This window comes from Lagopus leucura, unplaced genomic scaffold (assembly GCF_019238085.1).
Source record: "Lagopus leucura isolate 7727_CA_CO unplaced genomic scaffold, USGS_WTPT01 Super-Scaffold_1, whole genome shotgun sequence".
Lineage (NCBI taxonomy): Eukaryota > Metazoa > Chordata > Aves > Galliformes > Phasianidae > Lagopus > Lagopus leucura.
In genome coordinates, this window is record NW_024962250.1 from 37,772,417 (window position 1) to 37,800,260 (window position 27,844).

At 45.2% G+C, this 27,844-nt stretch overlaps 1 protein-coding gene across 2 annotated transcripts in view; it reads left to right on the forward strand.

Moving 5' to 3' along the window:
* Positions 1-27,844, forward strand: part of RTN1 (reticulon 1) — a 97,728-nt gene that overhangs the window by 50,879 nt on the left and 19,005 nt on the right. The window contains exons 2-3 of one of the 2 annotated variants that reach the window (XM_042863774.1): positions 4,569-5,312; positions 7,578-8,360. The exons of the other annotated variant lie outside the window; for it this stretch is intronic. Coding sequence (XP_042719708.1) covers positions 4,569-5,312; positions 7,578-8,360 — 1,527 coding nt within the window. The remainder of the gene's footprint in view (positions 1-4,568; positions 5,313-7,577; positions 8,361-27,844) is intronic. 2 annotated transcript variants of the gene reach the window in all.

The window sequence follows — 27,844 nt, forward strand, 5'->3', positions numbered from 1 at the left end:
AGGATAGCCCTGTGCATCAAACCTACAACATCTGGAGGTAGGATAGCCCTGTGCATCAAACATACAACATCTAGAGGTAGGATAGCTCAAGGCTGACAGCTGGCTTTGGCTACCAAGAGAGGCTAATCCAGGGGAGGCTGAGAGCCGACTTATTGGAGTTAAATCACTGCAGCCTGGTAACGCTGCACTTGGCAGAGAGATAGATGAGCTCTCAAAAGTTTGGGTTTCACTTGCCATTTAAATTTTCACACAAGTGTTCAAGTAGTTGTGAGGTTTGCCTGGACACAGGGTTAGAAGTCTTGTGTTAGAAGTTAAGGGAGTAGGGCCTTGTAAAACTGAGAGTGTGGCTCCCAAGTGGTACATTCAGATATCCCTGGGGTACCCATGATATTCATGATCAGGCTGGACAGGGCTCTGAGTAACCTGACTTAGCAGTAGATGTCCTTGTTCATTGCAGGGGGGTTGGACCAGATGGCCTTTAAAGGTCCCTTCTAACTCAAACAATTCTGTGATTCTACCCAGCTGGTTTCAAGGTCTTGGATGATTTGGCATAAGGCTGGGAAATGTCTGTCCCTGCTGCAAGCTACCTTCACCCCTGCTGGGAGCAGTACCAGCCAAGGATGTCTGGAAATCTCTGCAACATCCCCAAGGTTTGAGGTTGGACTTTTAACCAAGCTCGTTACTCGTGGCTGATATCAAAATTGCAAGGTTGGCACAGAAGAGTCAGGACTGCTTAATAGCTACTTTTATTGTACATGTGGAAGCAAGCAGAAAGATTATAGAATCATATAATTATTAAGGTTGGGAAAGATCTCTAAGAACACAAAGTCCAATGGTCAACCTATCACTGCCATGCCCACTGCCCACGTCCCTCAGTGCCACATCTCTGTGTTTCTTGAGCACCTCCACGGATGGTGACTCCATCACTTCCCTGGGCAGCTGTGCCAGTGCCTGATTGCTCTTTCTGGGAAGAAATTTTTCCACCTGTCCAACCTAAAGCATGTATCTGAAACATAAAAATGGAGAGGCTGGAAGCTGAGCTGCTGATGTGGGATTTGTAAGCACAACCTATGCAGTCTATCAGACAGGAAGCCCCAGTGATGAATTGCTCTGGTGTCTGAGAGACCCTGCAGTATCACTTAGGCCAGTCACACAGCAGTCCCCTTGTTCATGGGACTTTTTCACTGTTACCTCTGCCTTGTAAATGATCACATTTACAACCCTCATTGCATTGAGGCTGAGGTAGTGGAGCGTTTCTGCTCTCAGAGTCAACTTGTCAAAAGACCTACAGGAATTTGCTGGAGGGCTCTTCTAACTCTGCTCTGCTTTCATCTGGAAAAGGTTATGGAAACCAGCGTTCCTCAAGGTGCAGTTTTTCTCCTTCTTGGTGCAGCTCCAGGCTGTAAAAAGAGTATCATCTAATTAAAGATTAGTTCTCCCTCTTCTCTTAGGAGAAATTAATAACTCTGACCGAGGCACTGGCGCACAATAAATACTGAACATCATGCTGTGGGGTTGCCAGCTGTTCCACAGACCAAATTCCATGTCCTTCTGCATCCATCTGTCCATGCCTCAGAAGGTCATCAGAGCTGTACGTGAGGGCTGAGAAAAGCAGGTTAGCATGTAGCTTATTCACATGACTTCAGTTAAGTGAACACCATATTCTGAAGTGATCAATTTGAAGAAGATTGAGCATACTCAAAAAAACCCCCATCATTTTCATTTAAATTAGCTCTTTTTCTTCTCTGTTATCCTCACTTCAACTCCTCAACTAACCTAATCACAACTTCTCTTCCAATGTGCAGAAGCACTGCAGCTTTCATTGATCCAAGTTGGTCTTCAGCTGCTTGTCTTAAATTAAGAGTTACTCTGCATGAACCCATCATTTCTAAGTTATTGTGCTGTGTCAGTTGCTAAACTCGCACGCTGTAGGGGGGATCTTTGGAGCATTCAGTTACTTATTCTGAGGAAAGAAAGCAATTGTTTTCCAAAAAAAAAAAAAAAAAAAAAAGGGAGGGGGGGAATTTCTTCACAATTGATGAAATTGCATGGGACTCAGTGAGCTCTCAGCTGTGCTCAGAATGCTGGAATCAGACCCATTACTTCTTTGGGGGTTGCAGGAAGTGCAATGATTTCCCTAGGGCTCGTGTTACAAGCAAACAGACTGCTGCTCCCAGCTCTGAATGGCTTGGCTTTACCTGAACTGGCAGGCAGGTTTTTGGGCACATTTGAGAGACATTCAGTTTTTAAAAAACCCTTTGTAACAAGGGTAACTTCAGAGCTGATCCTGCCATCCATTACCAGAGCTATTCAAGGCTTCTCCTTCCCACGGATATTGAACTAAATAAACTTAAAATTAGGGAAGGCATTGCTTAATCACTGGGCTCTGAATGCTCCATTCTTCAGCAAAAAATCAGCTCAGCTTCCACAGGTTTCCATGTCTTTAATAGCCAGCCTAATAGCAATGCATTCACGTTTCCCCACTGAGAGACACTTTTAGCAATGGCTTTCAGTCGTTCTCTGTGGAAATACAGAGTTGCATTAAGTCCCAGAAATTAGGTGATTTCAGCTGCCTTTCAGCTTTTGATTCTGCAGTTGCCTTGTGAGTTAGGATCCCTCTGTCCTGCTGCTGCAATCCCTGCTTGCTCATGTGCGCCTGGACTCCAAGAAGAAACACATGGACCATTTCACCATTTTCTGCAAAAACACTGCAAAGAAAGAAGAACAGGCTTGTCATCAGTGAGTCCATTTGAAATCAGCTCTTGCAGTTTCTGCTTGCTGCTGCTGCATTTTTTGTGAGCGCCCAAAGCAGCAAGGGCTGTGCTGCCATCCTGAGCTGATCCGTGTTGCTGATCCACTCAATATCAGTGGGATTTTTTTCTAGTGAATGCACTGGGCTTTGGATCAGGCCCAGGAGGCACCTGGGAATCAGCTAATGAAAGGGCAGCTCCAAAACTCCGTGATTTGGTAGCCAAGCACAAACAATGAATTATGAAAGTAGTCGTTAGTCAGCAGTTCAACAGCCTGAAACTTGTTGGCATAAACAGTGCATCAGATAATTTCAGCTAACCAACACATCTGTGAAAATGCAAACCTGTTCATGAACAATTCTCAAAAAGTAAACTCAGCAAGAAAAGTTTTGCAAGAAAATCAGCCTGTTCCTTTTTCACTTGCTGATCATTTTAGAATTTGCTTTTTTTTTTTTTTTTTCTTTTTTTAAATACTGCATCCAAGCTTGGGTTCTGAGCGCAAGAAAGATGTCGGGCTGTTGGAGTGAGTCCAGAGGAGAGCCAGGAGAATGCTTAGAGGGCTGGAGCACTTCTCCTCTGAAGGCAGACTGAGAGCTGGGCTTGTCCAGCCTGGAGAAGAGAAGGCTCTGAGACCTCGCTGCAGCCTTCCAGTACTTGGGAAGAGCTTATAAGCAAAAGGAGAAGTGACTTTTTCACACATAGCACTTTCAGGATGCTTTTTCTATATGTTACCAAGTTTTCCTTTGTGAAAGACTGAGTGTGCCTTTCCAGTCTGGGGAAGAGAAATTGTGTGCTGCTTGCAATGAGCAATGCAAAAAAAAGCACAAGGAAGCTGGTTGTCTGCCTTTGTGTGAGGTTTGGGCTGTGCATGTGAAATCCAGCAAGGCTGTGATAAAACAAAGTCTATGGTTAGATGGTGAGGGAAAAATATGTTGTTCACAGCTCACTACACAAGCTGCATATACCTCATGGCAGTCAGACAAAAGTAATTGTGACCTGTACTTAAAGATGGTGGTGTTGTGAGTGTGCAAAGAGGAAAGAAACTAATTGCAAACAGCGCAGGGGCATTTCCACAGATACCTTGCAGCTTCTGACATTGCAGCTGCAGCAGCGTCCCTTTAGTTTGCCTTGTGATTGGTAGCCCAGGACACTGCATGTGTGGAGCAGATCAGAAGCTGTGTATCTCTTGGAGAGTGATGAGCAGAGGTTGGGGAAAACCAGCTGGCCTCTCCAGTGCTGTGTGCACCAGCATGTAAACAGTTAACACTAACAGTTAGGAAGCAGATCCGATAGGCATCAACTTTGTTCCTTCACATCCTGATCCAGCAGCCCCTATCAACACTTTTCTCCCCTCCTCCAGCTTCCACTGGGGGAATCTTGCAGTTCTGTTGCTGAACTGTGCTCTCTGTTGATGCTGCGGAGTGGCTCCCTTTCATCATCAATTTAGCCACATCCCCAGAAACTTAAAACACAGTGAGGAAATCAAAGGCAGTGCATGGAAATGATGCGGGGGCATGTGTAAAGTTTCACTGCTTTTATGTTGCTGTGCAACGTAGATGATGAACGTGGTGTGGCTTTCTGGGCATGTGTCATGGTTTTATGGTTTTTTTATCTGTATTCCACATCATAACATCATGTAGTCTACTGGGTGTTAAAGAGTGAATGCTGCAGTTCTGTGGATTGTCAGTATTTCTTGTTTCTTGGTCTCAGAAGAGAAGAATGAACTACAACTCCCAGAAGCTGGTTTTTTTTTTGCAGAAAGGCTGACGCATTCTGGTACTTGTCTTCTCACAGTGCTGTTTTGTGCATTTGCTGTAGGTGTCACAGCCTCATCACACCTCTTTGACTATGGCTCCAGCTCAGCCAATGGGGCCGACAGCTCCTTCTACACCTCCCTGATCTCAGATGTTCACTACACCACTCCCCGGGACAACACCTACTTCACGGGCATTTACCAGCAGGAGAACAGCCCCATCCCCTGCTCAGGCAGCACGGAAGGCTTTAATGCACTGGGGCATCCCGTTCAAGATGTGACTGGATTTGAGTCCCGTGGCTTGTTCAGCTTGGATTCAGGAATTGAGATGACACCTGCAGAGTCTGCTGAGGTTGATAAAACCTTAGCGGATCCCATGAAAGTGGAAGGTTATAAATACATGGACATAAGTAGACCAGAAGAAATAAAGTACCAAGAAAAACACGATCCAGACTTGGAAGATGAGAGCCCAGACCTTATCGATGAGTACCGGGGAACACCCATCGGATCTGGCCATGCTGCTGAACCTGAGAGGACGACAGTATCAGAGGCCACAAAGGTTCCCAAAGAGCAAGACCCACTTGAAGACAAAAGATTTAGCGACCAGCACAACGCCTCTGTGGTGACAGCCCCTGTCAAGATCACACTCACTGAGACCCTTGGGGCCAGAGAGGCCACCAGTAAAGAGGCGAGTCTCATGCAGCCCAAATCTGGCCTGAAGCCGAGCCACGAGGTGGTACCCACAGTGACAGTATCAGAGCCGGAAGATGACAGCCCAGGCTCTGTCACACCACCATCCTCTGGCACAGGTAATGCTGTCACCATCGTCTTTTTTGCTGTTCAGCATGTGGTTGTAATGTTAGCTCTGCATTTGTGCAGTCACTGTGGAATCACTGATGGTAACAGATCTTCATGGTGGAGGTGTTTCTGCTCTGCTCTTATAGCTTTTCACATTGCTGGTGGTCACCAGGATGCTATCAGGTGTATTGTCAGTGATTTTGGGATCTTAGTGATCCCATCTGACCACACTGCCACAAGGAAGCAGGACCAGGGTGCTGTGAAGGGCTGGGTTATTTTTTTTAGATTTTAATGGCTGTTTGATGCGTTTTTGCCCTTGCAGCATTGGGTTGAATTGTTAAAAATGAGCACTGTTTTCAGGTGAAAGCGCTGCTCTTGGAAAAATGCTGATGAGGGAAATGCTGTCATCTCATTTACAGAGGGACAAAGGGCCAATTTCTAATAAAAGCTGGTGATTGCTGGCTTCTACTGCTGGGATTGGGGGGTGAAAGGCACCAAAATCCGTCACGTTTTCAATTACTGCAGTGTTGTATAATGTCTGTTCCTCATTTCCTACATTATACACTGCTGTTCACCATTAAAACATGGAAGCAGTGTGGCATTTTAAAAAGAAATGAGATTGTCTGTCAGGAAACAGAATTTTCGAACTTGAAATTAAATTTCAGCATCCTGGATCAATACCCTGTTCATTGAAAATGAGTATCCTCATGCCAGAATGTTCATTCCTTTGATGAAATCTAGGAGCATGTAAAAGTCCAGTGGAATTCCCATAAAATGGCAGTTTGGGACTTCCACCCTCACTGACACACTGAGTGAAACTCCTCCAGAACTGTGCACGCATTTGTGCACCTTCAGAAAGGAAGAAAAAAGGAGTCCCCATCAACTCTAACAGTGTTAGTTAGAAAATAAATTAGCTTTAAAGCATCCCATTTTTCTTCTTTTATTTGGCTGGGTGATATCACACGCCACATCTTCAAGTTTTTATCGATTTACACTTTCTGTACTAAGAAGTAATTAAGAACTTCAGGCGCTAATTATTATTTATGCCATCCTTGGCGGCTGTAGAAGGACTGAATGGCTCCAGATAACTGAATCTCATTGCAGCAGGTGAACAGTGTGTGGCTGAGCCTTGTAGTGGCTGAGCATTGTAGTTGCTGAGCCTTATAGTGGCTGCTCTTGGCTACAGAGGACTCCCTCTTACCAAGGCAAATGTTATGGCTAAGGGCTACAAACTGCCCAATATGAGATGGGTGTGTTCTATGAGAGCTATTTTGTTAGAGGAGCTGCAGACACACCAGTGATGTGTTCAAGACTGCTGCTGAAATGTGTATTGATAGATGTACAAAACGAAGCTGCTTAGGGAGCAGAGAGGGGGTTGTAATTCTTGCCCATCTCTCAGCAGGACACAGTAGAATTGTAAAATCATAGAATCCCCAAGGTTGGAAAAGACCTCCAAGATCATCCAGTCCAACTACCACCAATATCCCCTGCTAAACCACATCCCTTAGTACATTAAAGGCCAGGTTGGACAGGTCTCTGAGCACCTGCTCAAGCTGTAGGCATCCCTGTTCTTTGAAGGGGAGTTGAACAAGATGACCTTTAAAGGGCCCTTCCAACTCAAACAATTCTATCATTCTATGATCTCTGCATCAGTCCTATTAAATGCGAGAGGAAAGCTGCCTTGTGGCAAATGGTAGATGGATCAACCGTGGAAGACTGGTGCATTAATTACCACTAATGGAATGGTCAGAAGGCTCAGGAGTAATATTAGTGAATTATAATGGGAAAATGGATCTCATTCTCAAACATAGCTGAGATAAAAGCAAACAGAGAATTCACTGTCACCTCCCCAGACCCCAGAAAGTCAACCTCAGAAGTTAACTTTACATTACTGGTAACTACACGTAGGCTATTATAATCATGACAGAAACCCACTGGTTCCCTGATCCCCAAGTTCCTCATGACTGGTGATTTTCCTGCTATAAATCATGCTGCTGAGCCACTGGCCAAGCTCAGATCACCATCACCTTTGTGCCTCAGCTTTTCCCCTGCTAACTGATGATAATGATACTGCTTTTATAATACAGGAAATGACCTATGAGGACAAGCTGTGATAACTGTTAGTCACCCCAGATGAAATGACTTTCTGCCTGTTACTAGCTCTTCTAGAGGGATCTATGCTAGTGTCAAATTTATTGTTTGTTGCCTAAACAGCCAGAAAATACCACTTTTTATTATTTTTTTCATTTTTTTTCTCCCTATCTTTCTGTGCACAGAACCGTCAGGCTCAGAATCACAGGGCAAAGGCAGCCTGTCAGAGGACGAGCTCATCAGTGCCATTAAGGAAGCAAAAGGCTTCTCCTTCGAGACCTCCGAGGTGCAGCAGTCACCAGCCGTTTCTGCAGAGAAACAAGAGCAGAAGATGAAGCCTGGGCACCCTGCTGTTCCCTCACCTCTGGATAATGAGGCCAGCAGTGCCGAGTCTGGGGACTCAGAGATCGAACTGGTTTCAGAGGACCCGCTGGCTGCCGAGGAGGTGCTGCACTCCAACTACATGACCTTCAGCCACATCGGAGGGCCCCCTCCCTCACCTGCCTCCCCATCCATCCAGTACAGCATCCTGCGGGAGGAGCGGGAGGCTGAGCTCGATAGCGAGCTCATAATTGAATCCTGCGATGCCTCATCGGCCTCTGAAGAGAGCCCGAAGAGGGAGCAGGACTCCCCTCTCATGAAGCCCATGGTAATGGACATTATCAAGGAAGAGAATAGCTCACGTGCCAGCGCCTTGGACTATGAAGCTAGTAAAACAACGGAGAGCAGGATGAACAGGGAGAACCTGGCAGACTCTGCATCCTACCTGAAATGCTCTTTTGTTGCCCCGAAAGTATGCTCTGAGCCTCCAACATCTGCTGTCAGCACTGAGGAGCTGAAGGAAAGAATAATCCTGAAGAAACCCATTGAAGAAACTGTTGTTAACCAAAGTAAAGTGTCTTCCAAGGACTCTGGGAAAAGAAGCCCCTTGGCTTTGCCTCTACTGCCGTTTTTAAATAAGCAGAAAGGTAAATGGAGATGTTTTTGTAGATTTTTGCAATGCTACTGAGAATTGTAAGTTGGAAAAGTCCTTTAAGATCACCAAGTCCAACCCCTGTCCATTCCCACCATGCCAACTGACCATGTCTCACAGTACCACATCTACCTTATTGTTGAACACCTCCAGGGACAGTGATTCCACCACATCCCTGGGCAGCCTTCTAATGCATTACTACTCTTTCTGAGAAGAAACTTTTCCTAATATCCACCCTGAACTTTCCCTGACACAGCTTAGTGCCATTACCTCTTATCCTATCACTGTTACCTGGGAAGAAGGGGGAGGAGAGGGAAGTGGCTGCTCCTTGCAGGGGAGTAGTTTGCACTGTTGACCAGGGGATGCTACTGGTATTGGGTAACCACAGCTCGAAGCTGGGTATGGCCATGACAAAGCAGGTACCCCCAGATTTGCAGCAGAAAGGAATGTTGGGGCTGCTCAAGCCTGCTGTGCCCCTGGCAAAGGCTGGCATGCAGAGAGCTGCTGCTTCCCTACAAAATGCTGGATAGAGCTCAGGCAAGCCCAGTCTCTGCTGCTCAGTGAGCATCTTTTTTGTCCATTCATATTTGTCTACTGACCACATGATGGCCTGGAGATGTGGCAGGCACATTTGTGGCACACTTACATCTGATTTAACTAGTACTGTGAACCTAAGCATGCAAGTATGCTAAGGAAGCAGCCTGAACATGCACAATGTGCTGAGGAGCCTACTGTAAGATCTGCAGAGCAATTAGATATGTTAATACTGATATTCTTAGCGATAATGAATTAATAACATTAATAGGCTGAATAACAAACATCATTATTGCTCCTTAATATGTTTCCCTGCCAGTTCTCAGAGCACACAGCATCGCACTGTATATCTCTTAGTTCATTTACAGCTCAGTGAGCTCCATCTTTTCTCTCCCCATCCCCAAATTCCCCTTTTGCAAGGCTTTGCCCAGGCCATGCCCAAATCCTCAAAACTGCAGGGCTGATTGAATTTCCTTTGCACTGCCTTCCTACAGTGTGGAGGTTGGGTATGGTTCCTGCAAGGTTGCTGATTCCTGCAATCACATCAAATGCTCAAAGTTGCACTAGGCAGACAACTCAGGATCTTAGATTTGGGGAAATACCTGGGCAATACCAGAAAGACAGCTTATTTCACTGTGATTTGCAGTTTTCAGGCCCCAGTACAATTTTCAGGGACATGCACCCTTGTTAACAGTTCAGCCTTCCTGAAAAATCCCTCATGCTGCCTTGCCTTCTCTTTAGAAGAAGTTTGTTTCCTCAGAGAGACTTTTTTCTTCCAGGCCATACAAGCGTCTTTGAACTCAAAGCGTAACCCAACACAAAATCCAAAATGCCAAACTTCATCTGGCTGTAGCTCTGCTGAACTCAGTGCACCTACATACAGTACAAATCCAGTTTCTCTTGATTTTATTTGGAGTTCTTTGGACTAACTTTTCCCTCTGCTTTCTGCCCTTGCTTAAACTGATGCTAGCAGGGGTTTGTTCCCATGTGGCAGTCATAGAAGATCCCTGTGTGCATGACTTTCTGCCCATATCATGTCTGTGTTTCCTATCTACATTCCCATAGGTCTGTAGTGGCAGGAAAGTTTCCTCCAGGACAGATAGGAGACAGCTAATTACTGCTTGGTGATGTGCAAGTACTGTATTTTAGTTTCTGCTTTTCTCCCTTATGATTGTCAATGTCAGAGACAAGGAGAACAAAAACATAAAGTCTACCAAGAAGATTATTGCTAAATCTTGTGTTATTTTTTAAAGCGGGTTTCAGGGTAGGGAGAGGTGGGCTCAAGGTATGAAATGTGAATGGTTGCAGGGTCTGGTTTACTCTGCCTTCCTATCGTGGGTATTTGTTCTACAGGTTGCTATGTCTGGGTACCAATTAAATTCATGTGTTGAATATAGAATATGGGACTCTCCTGACCTGGGAAAGAAGAATTTATCCTCTCACTTATGAACTGACATGAATTCACATGAAACTCTTAAGCTGTTTTTCAGAGGTGAACTGAGGGGACACATTAAATGGCCTGGTGGAACCAGAGCATCCCCCTTGTGTCTCCCCAGGTTGCATGAGCTTGAAGTGGGATTGGCTGGCAGAAAAATGACAAGGCAGAGCGCATCCAGGGGGACAGTGGCTGCCTTTGTAGCACTTACCTGAAATCTTGGCAAAGCTTTTCAACAGAGGCATTAAATACATGCCAACTTGGGTTCACACACCAGGCGTTTGGCATGGACCACATTCAGCCTAGTGGTAAGTGCCACTCAATGGAAGTGCAGCAAAATGATGTCATCCAAATCATGAAGAGAGTTATCTTAATTATAACTGCCTATCATAAAGAGGATACCAACATACAACACTATTTAGACAGAAGACAAAACCTTCCAGACTTTATGTTAGCTCTTTGTTTCATGTCACCTTGGTAGTGCTGGTCCACCACCACCACATGCCACCATTAAGACAGAATAATTTTTGTAATGTTCCTGGAGTCCATGTGGGGAATGACCTCACTGTGGCCATCACAAAGTTCCACCTGAGCTCAGAGCAGTGCAAGCTCAGCATTTCTGAAAATTAGTGGATCAAATGAAGCTGTTACACTCACACAGCTGTGCTGTTGACACCCAATTTTAGGTATTTCTGTTGCCTTTGGCTTGCTCACAGCCAGGTATATGAAATTTAAAAATAGCCACCAGCTTCATGTCTGAGTATGAACTATTTTGCAGTGTGATACTGTAATTCCATCAAGGCAGAGAGCAGCAAATGGATGTGAGGTTTGCGCAGTAATAACTCAATGTCTCTGCTTAATGTCTGTTGCCATCCAGTGGCAATAACAAAAATGGGCAGTGACTTCCTACCTCCTTTTTACTGGAGCTGAGTATCACAGGTTGTAATAACAGAGCTATCCCCATGCTGTTAGCTGCTAGTCAGACACATTTGCTTTTTTGCACGGTCAGAAAGGTTGCAGTGCTGGACACAGCCCATTCCATCAGGATTTGGAGCCCTTCCGGATGTAGTTTTGTGGGGAGGAGTTTGCCAACACAATTTCGTTTTTGTTTTAAATATTCAAACACAGAGAAGGAAGATCAGATGTATTTGTCTTATCCAGTAGCCAGAGCAAGGGGTGTGGATGCTCTACGTTTATTTTTCTTGTTCATTTTATGTCAGTTCAGTGCAGGAGAAGGGAAACTCCAGCCTGGGGCTGTAGTCATGCTGCAGCCCACACACTAGATGGCACAGCTCGTAGGACCCAGGCGCCAAGCAAGGCCTCCAGCCAAGAAACAGAGTCTGATAAAATTCAGCATCTAAAATGCTGTCTTCTACACTGCAGCTGATGCCACCCTACTATAAACATCCATGCCTTTCTAAGGATCATTGTAATGTTAATCTGGTTAGTCACCTACAAGGGTGACCCCACATGCCTTCCTGTGTTGTCCAGAGCTGTCACACTGTGGACATGCACAAAGCCATGTGTTTTTTTTTCCCCTTAATCTCTGTGTCTACCTCTGCTACTGGCTGCAGAGAAGCTGATTTTGCAGTTTCTCAAGAGATTGTTTCCCAGCAGAGATCTGCGAGAGTCCTCAATTATTGTGAATGGTTTTTGTTGATCAGAACGTTGTCTGCATTGTGTTAGCACATCTCTGCTGTTGAGAGAGCTGCTGGTGAGGCATTTTCCTATGGGACGGGGATGCTTGGTAGAGTGATTTAGTAATACGAGGCTTGTTTCTCATCTGTGTGCTTCACTAGGCTGGCTCTGCAATCAGCATCAATCCAGGCCGCGGCTTAAGCATACGGTAATGTTAGTTTAATATTGTAGTGCCATCTGCTGTAAGTGCCTCCACACTCCAGCCCATCTGTTTTGCCTGTTCCAGTTTGCTTTGTGTGGGACTCTGATAGCTTTGCATCCTTTGGAAAGTCCCCACTTAGAAAAGGTATGGAAAGAGGGGTGTCCTGCCTCGAGCCAGAGCATTTTCACATGTGAAACAACCTAGAGAGGTGAAGGCATGAATCCAGGTCTGGCTTTGCCTCAAAACCTTGGGTTACATTGGTGAACCTGTTTGTTCTTGCTTCCTCCATAAAATAATTCAGGTGGGAAAGGCACGATGGAGTTCTCTACTCCAATCTCTTGCTTGAAGCAGCTTGATCATATTGCTCAGGGCCTTGTCTATCAGCCCTTCTGGGCAAAAGCAGATATTTTTGGGATTAGCTGAGACCTATGAATCTAGGTTTGTTCTGGAACACTGCCTGGGCTTCAGGAGCGCTGAGCGTGCTGCAGGGTGGGATAGAGGGGAGATACCATGGCACACGGCTTCGTGGAGGGGCTTCACTGAGACCCATCTGGCCCTCAGCCTAGATCAGTGTTGGAGCTCCTGGCAGATGCTTGCGGCTTATTTGGAGAGGGCTCTGTTGGCAGATCCTCCGCCTGTTCCCAGGCACCTGCTGAAAACAGTTGTCATTCCTTCATCCTTTACTTCAGGCTAAACAATTCCAACTTCTTTGGTTTTATTTCTCTAGTCATGTTTTTGAGCCATGGGAGCCATTTTGTTGTTCTCTTGGCCCTTTTTTGCCAAAAGTGAGATCCTTCTGGAAGCAAACTAAAGAGGGTGGAGGCCATCACTACATTGATAATGGGTTGCATGCCCGTTCTATAGGCTAGGGCTGGGCTTGTAGGTCCAACTGCAACAGCCTAACATTGAGGTCCATGTTTGCAAGAGTTATCTTTTCCAGTTTGCTTGGAAATGTCTCTTCAGACTTCTATTGCGTTTTGTGCCAATCCATCTTTCCCAGCTTGGACTCGTTTGAGTCTCTTAATTTTCTGCATGGAAACAATTGTGCAGGAATTTGTGAAAGGGCTGGAGAAGTCCAGTGGAAAAAGGACATTAATCTTGGAGCATTTCTAAGAAATGGAGAACTTGCATGACTTCCTGCTCAGACTGTTGAATGCATGCTTGAGGAACGTGCTGCGGGTGTCTTGAGGGGGACTGACATTTTTCAAATGGGTTTTGGAACTTCAGGTCATACTGTAATACTGTAATACCCCAAGAACCATGAGCAGAATTGAACGAAAGAGGTCCAATGGACATGATTTGCAGCTTTTTCAGAAATCTGCATTTCTTCCCATGAACCCAGCAGCCCGTTTTTCTTTTTCCTCATGGGCTGTCTGGCCCCACAGCCCACTTGATTCACAAATCTCCACTTACTCTGCTGAGTACAGTCTCAGCTACAGATTGGTGAAATAGCTGGAGTGCTGTGCTGAGGTGAGTGGGTTGAGGTTCAACAAGGCCAAGGGCCGGGTCCTGCACTTTGGCCACAACAACCCCGTGCAGCGCTATGGGCTTGGGGACAAGTGGCTGGATGACTGTGAAGAGGAAAGGGACCTGGGGGTGTTGGTTGATGCTCGGCTGAACATGAGCCGACAGTGTGCCCAGGTGGCCAGAGCGCCAACAGCATCCTGGCCTGCATTAGAAATAGTGCGGCCAGCAGGAGCAGGGAGGTGATCATCGCCCTGTACTCAGCACTGGTGAGGCTGCACCTCAAGTACTGTGTTCAGTTTTGGGCCCCTCACTACAGGAAAGACATGGAGGTCCTAGAACGTGTCCAGAGAAGGGCAGCGAAACTGGTGAGGGGTCTGGAGCACAAGTCTTATGAGGAGCAGCTGAGGGAGCTGGGATTCAGTCTGGACAAGAGGAGGCTCAGGGGAGACCTCACTGTGCTCTACAACTGTGTGAAGGGAGGTTGTGGTGAAGAGGGATTTGGCCTCTTCTCCCAAGCAAGAAGCAGGACCCGAGGAAATGGCCACAAGTTGTACCAGAGGAGATTTAGGTTAGACATAAGGAAAAACGTTTTCTCTCAGAGAGTGGTCAGGCACTGGAATGGCTGCCCAGGGAGGTGGTGGAGTCGCCGTCCCCGGCAGTATTCGAGAGGCGTCTGGATGAGGAGCTGCAAGATGTGGCTTAGTGCTTGTGGTGGCAGTGGTGAAGAGGGCAGCTGGATTAGATGATCTTGTAGCTCCTTTCTAACCTTGTGATTCTATGATTCTATGATTCTTTGCACATACAGTGCAGCAAGACCACAGAAGTGTCTCAGTAAGTCTCATATCCTTTGGGTCTCCACCTTTGTCATCCATATCTTGAGCATTTTAAGCCATTGCATCTGTGGCATCTGTTCTCTCTTCTGACTTTTGGCTGTGCTCCCTGTATGCTGTGTAAGGCCAAATTTATAATGTATGAGTGTCAAAGCTTTAACACAGTGGCTGGATGCTCAGAGGTGCTTTTAAAATTAGATGCAGTTTAATGTAGGCAGATCATACATTTTCTCTTGGGACTGCCATCCACTCCACTGTCCATCTCTGAGCTAAATACAGAGCTATAAAAATTTGTAGACGTCATCCTTTTGTTTTCATATAGCTTCTCTTTCAGACTGCTTCTGAAGAGTCACTGAAAGACAAGGTGCTCCAGTAGAGCTCTGCAGTAGATATGGCACAGGATGGTGTTTAGAAATGTTTCTGCCAGGCCGAGATTACAAGATTACCTCCTGACCAGTAAAAAAAAATATTAAAAACAGCTTCTTGTATGACTGTGCACAGGTGCCTGATGGTTGTATGAAGAGCTTCTATATCAAAGACATGCATGGCAATATCTAAGCCAAGAACAGAGAGTTGCTGGGTACCCGTATACAAACACGAACCTGCCAAGGACAGATCCAAAGAGTAAAGATGTGTAACAAGACTAGACCTCTTTCTCTGCAGGCTGGGCTGCACAAGTTCATGGCTTGCTCTGCCTGTGTCCTTGTCCAAGTCTGTGTCCACACCATGCCAAGCCAAGCACCCATGGATGGCTCAGTCCTGCTCCTGGGGAAGACTGTAAGGAGACAGTAACCCTGCACATAGTGATTTTCCATTCCTATGAGCAAACCTCAATTGCAGAGTTGATCACAGCTGAAGCAAATTTTGTAAGCTCAAATCTTGACATGGTGCCCCTTTCTGTGTCTCTTGGCATCGACAGTGACTCAGCTTTCGGGTAAGGAGATGCTGTTAAGGCCAAGTTGCTTGTTTTTTGTGACTGTAGAATTGAGGATCTGATCACAGTGACAGTTCCCCAGATGCCTTGGTACAGCAATGTTTTGCTTGTTTTGGGCTTAATCCTGTAATTCTTCAGATATTAGGCTGAGTAAGGATTTCCCCAGATGTTATTATTCAGCTGGCAGATAGCATGAGGTTAAAATTAAAGTATTTGACTGTACTGAAGTTCTGGAAAGGGTGTGTGTGGTGCAAGCTCTCCTTCGCTGAGAATGAAAGCTGTAGCTGGATATTGATTTTACTGCTGTTTTTCCTTAGCTTCTGAGAGTACACTTCTATTGGGATATGATAACAATATCAACTGAAGAAGGAATTTTCTCTTCTTGGGAAGCTGTTGTGGTCATGTGAATTAGGACTACATAGGAGATAGGCAGTGATCCAACAATTCAAAAGGTTTGATTTGGCCCCCAGAGAAACAGCATCTGCCATTTCTGTTATTTTGACTCTTAACCTTACCTTGATTACCACTTTGTTTTGTTTGTTTTATTATTTTGTTTATTAGTGCAGCAATTTTCTTCTTAACTCTCATCTTTTAGATGAGAATGCACTATTTTTTGCAGAGACACATCCCAGCTTTCCTCTCTTTTCCCTCCATCTCTCAGCAGCTTGGTGGTTACATGGGAACTGTAGCAGAGAGACATCATGTTGGTGTTTTGCTTTCACAGCACTTCATCTGTGTGTGAGGAATAGAAATACTTATGGAAAAATATAATGCTATGTAAGAACAGCTCACTTTGGATGGCAGTAAGCTGGCTGACCACAGGTCTGACAGAGTCAGGCCTACCTGTGGTGGGGACACTCGATAATACTAATGTTGCTTAAATCAGCTCTGACAACAACAACGAAGATTGTCACTTATTTCCTATCTGGTGCCTTGTTATTCTACATGGTATCAGTGATCTCTTGAGGTCCCTTCCAACTGAAGCTATCCTGTGATTCTGTGATGCTTTCCTGTATTTCCCTACAATCTCTGGAAAAGGAGTGCAAGCTGTTCCACAGGTCATATGAACATAATCCACAATTAAGTTCATGAGAGTGCAGACTGCTGAGAGGTGACCTCAGGAATCCTTAGAGCTTGGGTAATTTGAGAAGAACAAAGTGGATACAGATAAGCAGTATTACCTTTGCAGAAAGCCATGTCTTAGAGGATGAAGGCTTTCAAGAGAATACATTAACCTGCATTATGGATTTTGCATTAGGTCATCCAGATTACCAGATAAAGTAGGAATATCAGTAAAGACCGTGCCCTTTCAAACTGGATCCTAAAGAATAATTTGTCAGGGGAACAGCTCTTGGTGTTGCTCATCTGGCTGGATGTAAATACTGCTGGGGCTACACATTTCATAAAAGTGACCACAATATGGGATAATTTGAAATTGCTTATCTTTTGACTAGCAGGTGCAATAAGGTTGCAGAATTTAAGGAAAAGGACAGCTGCAGGTTTCCGAGGTCTGACAGCACCCACAGCCTGGCTGCTATAAACCCCTGCCTCATGTAGAGTTACTTGGGATCCACAGCAGTGTGAGATCAAAATCTAGAGTCTGGCAGTCCTAGAGGCGCTGTTTTCTCAGCAGCTCATTTCTAAGCAGCCACACTCACTGCAGTGCTGTCGTCAGAGGCAGGCATTGCACAGACAGTGTTTTCTGCTCTGTCTCTCTGGTGGATAGAGACTGCTCCTTACAGATGCAGGTGGAGTTATTGCATACGTCCTGATGAAATGCTGATAGCATCTACCAAACACAGCCTGCATCTGGGCAGCCGGAAGGGAGCAGGGCATGAGAGCTCATAGAAAAGCCAGCAGAGATTAATAGCCACCATTTCTGAAGATTACTTTGTCAGCTAATGTACCATTGATACAAGAGCAGCTACGCTCACTGCTTAGGTTAAGTGCAGAAGCTTTTCCAGGATATGGAAGTCACTTCCAAAGAGAAAGGGATGCATTCATTGCTTGTTTCAGATGCCTGCACTGGAGCTTTGCTGCTGCTGAAAGAGCACACCCACGTGTAATCTCACACAAAAGAACTAGGTTTTCTCCAGCCAGGAAGTTGTAAAGAATAAGATCTAATAAAATGGAAGCAATTGTGTTTTCTGAAACAAGCAGTCACCTATACACTTTATTTTACACTTTACTATTTGTACAGGCAGTTATTGCAGCTGGATGTTATGTGCTGACTGTGCTGCCTGGTGCTCCCAGACAGAGTAATTGCTCATACAAATTAGGTCAGAATTGCGTGGGCAATAATGTTCAGCGTTCCAGAGAAACAGCCCTTGCTCCTCTCAGGGAAAGGGTCTGAGTGCTGCAATTTTGGGGAAGGAAAGATGGCTCAGTCCCAGCAATAGCACTATTAGGAGCAGCATGCCTACAGGTTTTGGCCATATTTAGAACATTGCTTTTCTTAGAGCTGCAGATTGGCAGTGAGGGGCAGCAAAACAGATTTCCAGACAAAGCAAGAAAGGAGATGATAACATCCTCATTTTACAGATGGCTGCTGAAATACGTGCACACTCATCTTAAAGCCCCTTTGCCTAGGAAAGCTGTTGAAAAAGGGACTGTGGTTGGCTAATTTATTATGCTATTAATGGATTTGTTGAATGATGTGAACTGATTTCAGTTCAGCAACACCAGGAATATACCACAGAACTGGGAAATGACCCCTCTTTATTTCTGAGTCTATTTCCTGGTTTGCAAAACTGTCTCTATAGCCGGGTTGTTGACCCTTACATCTGCTATATGTCTGTATGAAATTAGTGGGTTCTCCATCAATCCAAGTGGCAACGAGCAAGAGCAGCAAGGTAAGAAGAATTTTGGGTAGCACTTCATTTCTATCACACAGTTAATTCCCATGTATACAGGTGTATGTCCATATAGCTGTGGCAGTGTGCTTTCCACTTGTAGGTTTTGCTCCTCCAGAAGCAGTGAAGGGGAGATTATGCTGGAATGAAGCTTAAAAGAAGAAAAAAGCTAAAGAGCAGTTTTGTGCTTAGTAGTGCTGAATTATTCATAGAGCTGGCTGTCCAAACTGACGCTGCAAAGGGAAATAAATGAAGGTGCTGAGGGAAAATGTCAGATGACATGTCAGCCAAATGCCTGAGTGTCACAGGTTGCATGGAGGATCAAGCCAGGGATCCCAACTCCTAAGTGCTGGGTTGCTGTCTGCCCTTTGTAAGGGACAGCAAGCATGTTGGCCACAAATTCTGGTGCGGCTTCAGTGATGCTTGTGAGCCTGGGTTAACTCAATTTGTGACCTTTATTCCAGGGAAACCTTCTCTTTGAAGGGATTAGCAATGAGTAGGGAATAGTCATCTTACAGCTCTCTGGGACCACGGCTATCCAAGGTCAGAGGCACTGATGGGACAACTCCAATACAGCAAGTGGAGCCACAAAGTTTGAATGATTAATTCCTGTGCAACAGAATTGCCAGGTAACAGCCTGAACCAATGGTTGAACACCGGGAGAGAAGGTGTGGCTAACCCAGAGAGCTCAGGTGCAGGAAATGCATCTGGGTGATCAGAAGGGATGGACTCTGGATCCGCTCCTCCTCACTCTCATTTAAGGGTTAGCAGCCAGTGAAAGAGTATCTCTCTGGATAGAGACTGTTTTCCTCTTGAGCTGTCACTGGTCATCAGAATAGGTGAGCTAATTTTTATTCTTTGTCATTGTGTATTGCTCCCAGTGCTTGTATCCTGATAGAAGGTACTGTCCTTGCCTTCTTTTGTCATGTGTCAGCCATATCTCTCCAAAGAATCTCCCTTTGTCCTGTTTGAAAGAGCTGCTTTCTGCTTTTCCTGTCCCCCCTGGTTAAAAATCAACCATGAATTTTGCAGCATCTTTCCTCTGTGCTTCATCTGCAGATGAAATCTCTTAGAATCACAGAATGGCTTAGGTTGGAAGGGACCTCAAGCATCCTTCATTTCCAATCCCTATGCTGAGGATAGGGTTGCCAGCCACTAGATTGAACACTAAATGAGGTTCCAGAGCTCCATCCAACCTGGCGACCATCCTTCCTGTTTACTGCCCTGCAGCTCCCAGCAGCAGCTAAGAGGAGTGTCTGGGGTGAGCAGAAGCCATCTGACCCATACCTGATGCTACGTGGGGAAGTGATAACTGTGAGTTCAGAGGCCTGGCTTCTGAAGTAGTAATGTGCAGTAATTAGAGCCCTTCTTGAGGAGCAGAATTTTTCCCTGGCGCTTCTCTGGCTGCCAAGACTTAGAAATCTTGCCTCAATCACTATGCAAATGGCTCTGCTACATATAGCTGAGCTCTCCTGAGTATTCCTGAAGAAAATATTCAATGCACTTGGCTTCAGCTCCTATTGTTCTGATTTGGAGATTCCAGGAACTGAGATTTTCTGCTCTGATTCAGGAGTTATTCAGATGCGGGCTTTACTTTGCCCTGTGGGCAAGGGTGAAGTTAAAATCTGCAGTTAACACATCCAAATCAGACCACACAAATATATATATATATATATATATATATATATATATATATATATATGTATATATGTATATATGTATATATGTATGTGAGTATTAGATATATGTAGAATTCTCTCAATTAGAGCCTCCCATCCACTTCATGTAAATGCCAAAAAACAGGGTTGACAGCAGGTCTTTGTGGTTGACCCAGGCTGAGTTACCAGCTTGTCCCTGCCAACACTGGCTAGAAAAAAGAGAAGTATAGAATATAGAATCATAAATTATCCTAAGTTGGAAGGGACCTGTAAAGATCATCAAGTCTAACTCCTAGAGCTGAAAACAAGGAAACGTGTAGAAAGCATATTCTTCCTAGAATACCAAGGTTTGTGTTTTCCCGGGATAAATGTATGACTCCCAAGGTAAGCTCTGTGTCTCTGTGTAGCCTCCAGAGCATCTGATGTGTGCTGTGTCCTGTTAGTTAGTTGGAGAGTCCCAGTTTTCAGTGTCCCTTCTCGTGGCTGTTTCTCCCCAGAGAATGGGAGAGATCATTTTTGTTAGCTCTTTGCAGTTGATTCCCACTGAAGTGAAAGGAGACTTGAAAAATGGAATCACTGCAGAAGGATCTGCCATGCTTTGGGTTTATGGTTTGGTTGTTGTTGTTTTCTTCTTGAACAAGATTTAACTATGATAGTTGGATCCTTTCCAGAAAGGGGAGATACAACATGCTGTCAGCTGTGGAAAATCCTACAGGAATTCACTTCTACTGACCAGACTGAAAGGTCTCTAAAATGCTTTGTCTATCATTTTGTCAAGCCAATATAGCAAGGGAGAGGATGTAAATACTTGCTGGAATTGTGTATTGGAGAGCACCCAGGCATCTGTGTTTGGTTAATCTGCATTACAAGTGAAGTCAGAGGAATAGCAGGTGACTTTGAAAGGCTGTAGTGCTAGACACCTTTCGTAACACACACAAATCTCATCCTGGCTTCATAAGGAAAAAGAAAGCTCTGGGATGATTATTGTTTTCAGATCTTACTCCAGTTGTACTGTCTGGAGCCACCATCAGGATCTTGTGTTGGACCAGATGGACATGTGCAGTAAGATCCTCTCCTGGGAAAGTCTACAGAATGAATTTGGTCTAAAGAGGATTGTTTAAGTCACAAAACCAGGAAACAGCACCATTTTGTGCTGGCTGAGGTCAGCCCTGGCTTTGATGTTGCCCATTCTCCTTTTCACTAAGGACACAATAGCTCTGGTGGGAGATGAAGCACAGACAGTCCATGTCAGCAGATGACACCTCCTGCCATGCACAAAAAATGCTGCTTCTGCTGTAAGTTAGAGGAGTGGAAGTACGTAAGGGCTGGAGGACCAAATGGTCTGTTTTAATTATTCATCGTTTGCAGTAGCTATTATTATTTAAGATATGCCCTTCTTGGCCTGAAATATTAGCTGCTGACCCATTTCTTTCCTTGGTTGCTATCACCTGACATCCTGCTGCACTCTCTCTGGAAGTAGGCCAGACCTACAGTCTTGTCCATCAAGTCCCAAACCACTGCCATCCTTGCAGGAACTGCAGTGACCCCTGTAACCATCTGTGCCATCCCTTAGGCTGTTCCTGCCTGTAATTCTACCAAGCTAGCCAATGCTTTGCTCCTTGTGCTGATCCCAAATGGCTGCTGAGCTTCCCTTGCTCTGCTCCATTGCTTCTCCCCAAGACCAGAACAGCCAGCGTGTGTAACACGTTCAAGGGAAGAGTCCCTGTGGCTCTGCCTGCACACCTACTGTCATCCCCATTCCTCTTTGAGAAGTGCAGGCCTTCTTTAGTCTGCTTTTTAATAACACAGATGCTTTTAATAGTTTACTGCCTTTGCCCTCAGTTCCCTCTCCTTGTCTGTAGTCTGTTTAACACTTCCTTCTAAGTGATGGTTTTGTCACTTAATCTCATTAAAACTTCTCTTCATTGAACTCCATGTGCTGCTTATCAGACTGTAAGCCTAATCTCCCATTTGTAATTAATTTGCTCTGTGCCTCCTACAATTTGGCATTGTTAGATAATGGCATCAGTCTCAAGGTCGTTGACATGCAGCAGGAGGAAAGCACCAGCACTAACTGCCCTAACAGCCTCCGTCCTCCTGCCTCCTTCCTTTGCCATACTGATTGATTTTATTGACAGCTTTCTCCCTCTACCTCAGCCAGTTTCTGACGTGTTTCAGCTGTCTCCTGTCTGGCTTATGCTGCTCTGTGACTTTATGAATCAATCTCCTGCATTGCCCAGAGGGAAATGCTTTCCTGATATCTTCCAGACTCATCTGCACTACTTTGCCCTCTTGCCTTTCAGTTCATTCCTGTTTGGTCCAGTAATTCAGGTGCGCTGCTCTTCCTTTGCAGAGCTACATGTAAAACTGGAAGAGATTCATTTTGTGGACTTACGGTTGGGGATGGGATACAGGAGCCTTTCTCCTTTGGGCTGCTAAGTCAAGTGGACGCTTGGTGTCTTGCCCAGTGTAGAAATCAATCAGTGCTGTAATTTGATGTGTGTATTTAAATATATTAATAAATTCTGGATCCCCAGAATGCTACAGCATGCTACCACCAGCCAGATCCTGGTGGGTGGGATGAAAGCACTGATCAAAGGTGAAAAACGGCCCCTTAGTGCTTCCTGCAGATGGGATGTGGGTGCTTGGTGCCAGCCCGTGTAGAGCAGAGTTGGTGGGGTCCTCCCCTGGCTGGCTCTGCTGGCTTGAAACCTTCTTCTAGCAATACATTTCACGGCTAGAAAAGGCAAGAATGAGACCTGCAGTGGCACTGCCATTTGTTCATCAGGAATTGCTGATACACGTATCTGGGGCCTTTGTGGGCTCTTGAAATAGGGTTAGTCTGGGCCAAGGTAAAGCACTTCATTTTCCCTGACAGACTTATCTTCATCTCACATTTCCCTGATTGGATGTAGAATCCAACAGACTTGAGCTGATTTGGCTTATTCTTTCCAGTCCTGCATGTCCTGGAAGCCATCTACTGAACTTAAGTAACAGATCCACACAAAGCTGTCATTAGGCCACAGGTATCAGTGTTCAATGCAGCATTGATCACAGTATTCAGGCAGCTACACAGAGCAGTTCCAAACCTATCACCTGGAGTGGGGTGGAGGAAAATTTCAGATACTTAAAACTCAGAATTTGTCATTCACTTGAGTCTGCTACTATATTTTCTAAATTATAGTTCTTGTTTGTTGTGGTTTTTTTGTTTGTTTGTTTTTCTTGATATTCAATTAAAAAAGAAAAAAGCCACAACTGGTGAGAATATATCTTGGTAGCAGGTAGGCTGCTGTGAAACAGATTTTGTTTCATGGGGGGTGATGAATACCAAAAAGACATTTTGCACTTGCACGTGTAATGGCTGCATACATTTGGCCCCACTGCTTTCTGTGGAGTCAGTTGAAGGCAGGTAGCCGGATCTGCAATGCTGTGTGTAAGAGACAGCTCATGGGTAAGGTCCAGCTCCATACTTGAGGATACATGGTTATTACTCCCGGTGAGATGTGCCTGGCTCAGAAGCAAGAAGGCGTGTTTGCAGTGTGCTTGTCAGCTGTTAGGAATTGTGTTTTGTCTGAATGCAGTTATGCCTAGGGATGCTAGCTAGGAGCAGAAGACTTTGTGGCTATAGTCACATACTCAGTGGTCAGTGGTTTCTGCTCAATGACCATATTGATGAGACTAACAGAGTGACAGCTTCAGGAGACTTAGTCCTGTGATCTGAACCAGGTCTGCATCAGAATGTATAAACTGTTCCTTCCTAAACTGTCCTCATTGTGGACTCTCTCTGCAATACGTTCCTCCAAACCATGCTGAAAACATCTTTATAATCCATTTATATAACTCCTTTTGTGCGCTGTGCTGCCATTCTCTGGGCTCAGACAATCACTACACCGATGTGATCAACAAAAGAACAACAATCATTTTATTCAGCACATACTCCATTCCCTCTGAGAACAAGCTAAAGCCTGGCTTTGTTCGGCTGGAATGTGATTGGACCCCAGACCCCAAAAGCACCATTGTAGCACTAAATATCACCTATCAACTCTCAAAAGTGTTTTTTTTTAAATTTAGATTTTGTTTTATTTTTAATGATCCATTTGTCTCTTCAGACTCAGGAGCAGTGAAATAACAGTGATTTGCAGCCACAGGCTGCCCGCTCCGTCCTCTGCTTCCATGGAAACACGTGTTGGATGAGACAGAATCAGGCTTAAAGCAGATGATTTCCAAGTTGTTTGCTTTTTCTTGCAGGAAGTAATGGATCTCTTGTTTGTATCAAGCTCTAGTCGAGGAAGATCCCATAAGCAGAGGAGGAACTGCCTTTGGAGGGGTAACTTTCAGAGGTGCTAGGCTGGTGTTATTGCCAGGGATAGAAGCATCCTTCCTGTGCACATTGACTTGCCGCTTTTCTGCTCTGGTGCTTGAAACAGAGTGAAAACGGTGGGTTTTAAGCAGGTATTCTTATGGCCAAGGCTATAAGATGTAATTCCTTTGCATTACCTTCATTTCCTACCCTCAGGAGGGGGAAGTCATGCTGTTCTCTACACTTACACACCTCAAAGGGACCCAAATGACCTGTGATACCTCTGTGCACATACTGGGTGACCTCTCTCCTCCATGGGTCACAATGAAAAACAGATTATTTGCAATGTAAGGGCAAAATGAGAGAGGAATGGGGAAAGGGCAGGGGCTTATCTAAGTCTGCATGGCACAGGCAGTGCCGCAAGACAGCTCCCGTCTCAGCTCCAGGAAACCCATCCATCCTTGGCCTCTTCACAAAACCCCACCCTCTGATGTCAAGAGGTAAAAATAAACATCACAGTGTGTTGCCTGCTGGTTCCCCAAGATTCCCACTAATCAGAGCCCTTCATGAATTATTTAGCTTTGGGGAAACGTGACAGAAGGATTCTGGCACTAAAGATGTGCAAAATAATGGCTGCTTTTACTTCCCAGCTAATTGGGAAGCCAAAATATATTGTGTTATGTGGGCATGCATGGCTGGGGATTGGGGTCCCATGGATTCACCGCATCTGGGAAGGCTCAGGGTTGTTCTGCTGTGTGTTGGTATGGCCTGGAGGTGTCGTGAGTATTGGTTGTGGACACATCCATTGTCCCCTCTGTGCCTCCCTGTGAGCAGCCTGTTCATTGTGCCTCGCCTTGCTTTCTGCATGCCCTCCTCCCAAATAAATAGGTCTCAACTGCAGGTTTGCAAGCTGGGGAAAACAAACAGATGCAGAACAGCGTGGCTATATTTATCTGGAACTCAGAAGCTGCGGTTTGCAGGGATCTTTGATCACTTTGAATGTCAGACTACCTGGAGGGAGAGGAAAAAAAGAGGAAAATAAAACAATTGAAAAGCAAGTCTTTTGGAAAAGGAAACAGCTGCTCCTTCCAAAGTGAAGTCTCAGCAGTATCAGATCATATCCACCGTGTTTGTGATAGATGAGGTTCATCCAAAACCAAGCACTTGAGTTTGGGATTTGCTTTTCTTTGGTTGAATATACAGACATTGTGGTTTTCTTGAATTTATTATGATTTCAGTCCAAATGTTTTTGTTCAGAATGAAATGCTTGGTCATTTACAAAGAGGAAGGGGTATTTGGTGGTTACTGCCTCAGCTGGAGAGTTTCATCCCAATCTGAAATGCCTTCAAGGTGTGAAAGATGGGGAAGCAACTCAGAAATCCCAGCAGACCTCGTGCAATGCTCACCCAGTCCTATGTTGCTATTTTCTTTTGGAATTCCTCAGTTTCTGCCAAAGCTAAACCTGTTGCAAGGAAACCCATTATTCATGCATAAAGCACAGTACACTGTTCTTCTACCCTGCACTGTTCATGTGCACTTTATGTACAGGTGTATGGTATTCCCTGAAATTGCTGCTACTTCTGCCATATCCACACAATATTCATTATTGAAACAGGGTGGTTGAACATGCTGTGATACAAGGGAAGCATTTTTCCTTATTACATTTTGTCCAGTGAGCTTGCATGCTGCTTATTAATTGGTACAGAAAGCAAAATAATTCCATTTTGCTCTTAAATATATTCAAATTCAATCTATAGTTCCTATTGCATATTCACAGTAGGGTCAGGGAGTTACCTTTTGTTTGCAGAAGCAATGGGGAAAATGTGGCTCAAGATGTTTAACAGTATCATCAGGCGGATCTCGATTCCTTATGCTTTTAGTTGGGTTTTCTAAATGTGAGATAGTTTTGCTGATCTGTCCTTAATCTTTCAGCCTTGAGAACAGAAAATGAAATTGTCTTTCCTCAGATACTCGACGTCAGCATCCATATCAAGGCTTTCTCATTGTGTGCAGAGAGGGGGTGAGGATACGAGTTATTCAAGTACTCAAAGATGAAGTCTTTTTCTGGAAGAAGCCCATTTCCACAAGCTCAAGGGATTTATCTGGGCTCTGCATTTCTTCCTTCCCTTTTTCCTCATTTTGCACTTCTGTATACAAAATACCTGGTTTTAGGGATGACTGATGCGAAGTCTCTCATGAGCTGTGGCTCCAAGGTTTGATTTCTTTTTTTTTTTTCATTGTGCATTTTGCTGATGTGTTGCTAGAACCTTGCTTCACCTTGTTCATGGGATCTGCTGACCCTGTGCACCATGTAGGGGATGTATGGAGCAGGGCCAGCACCCCAGTACCCAGCCGTGGCTGCTTTCCTCTCTCGCTGCTCTTCCAGATGATTTCCTAAATTGTCCCACAAAGCCATTTTCCCTGTGCTTTTCCCCAGCAAGCACAATTCTGGCCACTTTCTAGACAATGCTTATGGCACATCACTTCCTGATCTAATTCTTCTGGTTACCCTGGAGTCCTGGAGCAACATCTGAAAATCAGAGAGCTGTTTCACTGGCAAAATATTTCTCTAGCCATTGCTCTGCTTGCTCTCAGCAGAGCCCCACCATGTTCTCTCTTTGTTTCTTTCATCCCACAGCCTTGCACTGACAATTCCTGTCATACCTCTCTATTTTACATCCTCTCTCTTTTACTCTTTCCCCCCCCCCCCACCCCCCCCCCCAGCACACTACTACTGCACACCTCATTCATCAGCCTTTGGCCCCATGACCCATCTTCACATCCTCTGCAACCTCAGCCAGCTGGTTTTATATTAACAGCTGACCCCTCTGCATCCCTCCAGCCTGATCATGGTTTTGAACAGCAGCATCTGGGTGAGCACCATCCCTCCCTCTCCTCTGCAGGGTGCTACTTGGTACCCAGATGCTCACATCCACAGAGTGGGCAGCAGCAGGGCTGGGGGAAGGCTGCAGTGGTGAGCATGCAACAGTGGCATCTCAGTGGTCTGCTGCTGTTTCCCAGGGAAAGCTGGGGTTGCCATGACAATTGCATGTTGGTTGAGCTGGTGCTTGCATGGCCACAGCATCTGCACACCTCTGTCTCTAATGCATGGATGATTCTGTTTCCCAAAGAAAATGGCTTTTTTGTGGGAACAGGCTAGGATTTGTTTTGTGCCACTCTGCACCTTTGCCCACTGACCAGGGTCAGGTTCGTAGGAGGGATATTGGCTACAGGAGCCAACATAAATTCTACAAACCCATTCACCAGCGCTCCTGGGTGCCCGCAAGGATGCCAGCCTGATTTAGAGGCTGTCTCTGACATCAGGTTGTTGGTTTACTTTGCAGTTGTTTGCACAATTTGTAGTTGTGTTTGCACTTGGATAGAGCATACCAAGCCCTGATTCCCCAGGGGAGAGCCAATGGGATGAACTCTGCCATGGACATTCCTCTATCACCAGCTCTGGCTCTGCAGCGAGAATGACCATGCCATACAGCCCTGAGCCTGAAACAGCACTATTTCACCTGCATATTATGATGGAGAGACCCCTGGGACAGGGCAGAGGTTGAGCCTAAGGGAAGGGAATTTCTTCCCCTATGTAAGAACACATAACTTGAAATTTGGAGACAGTT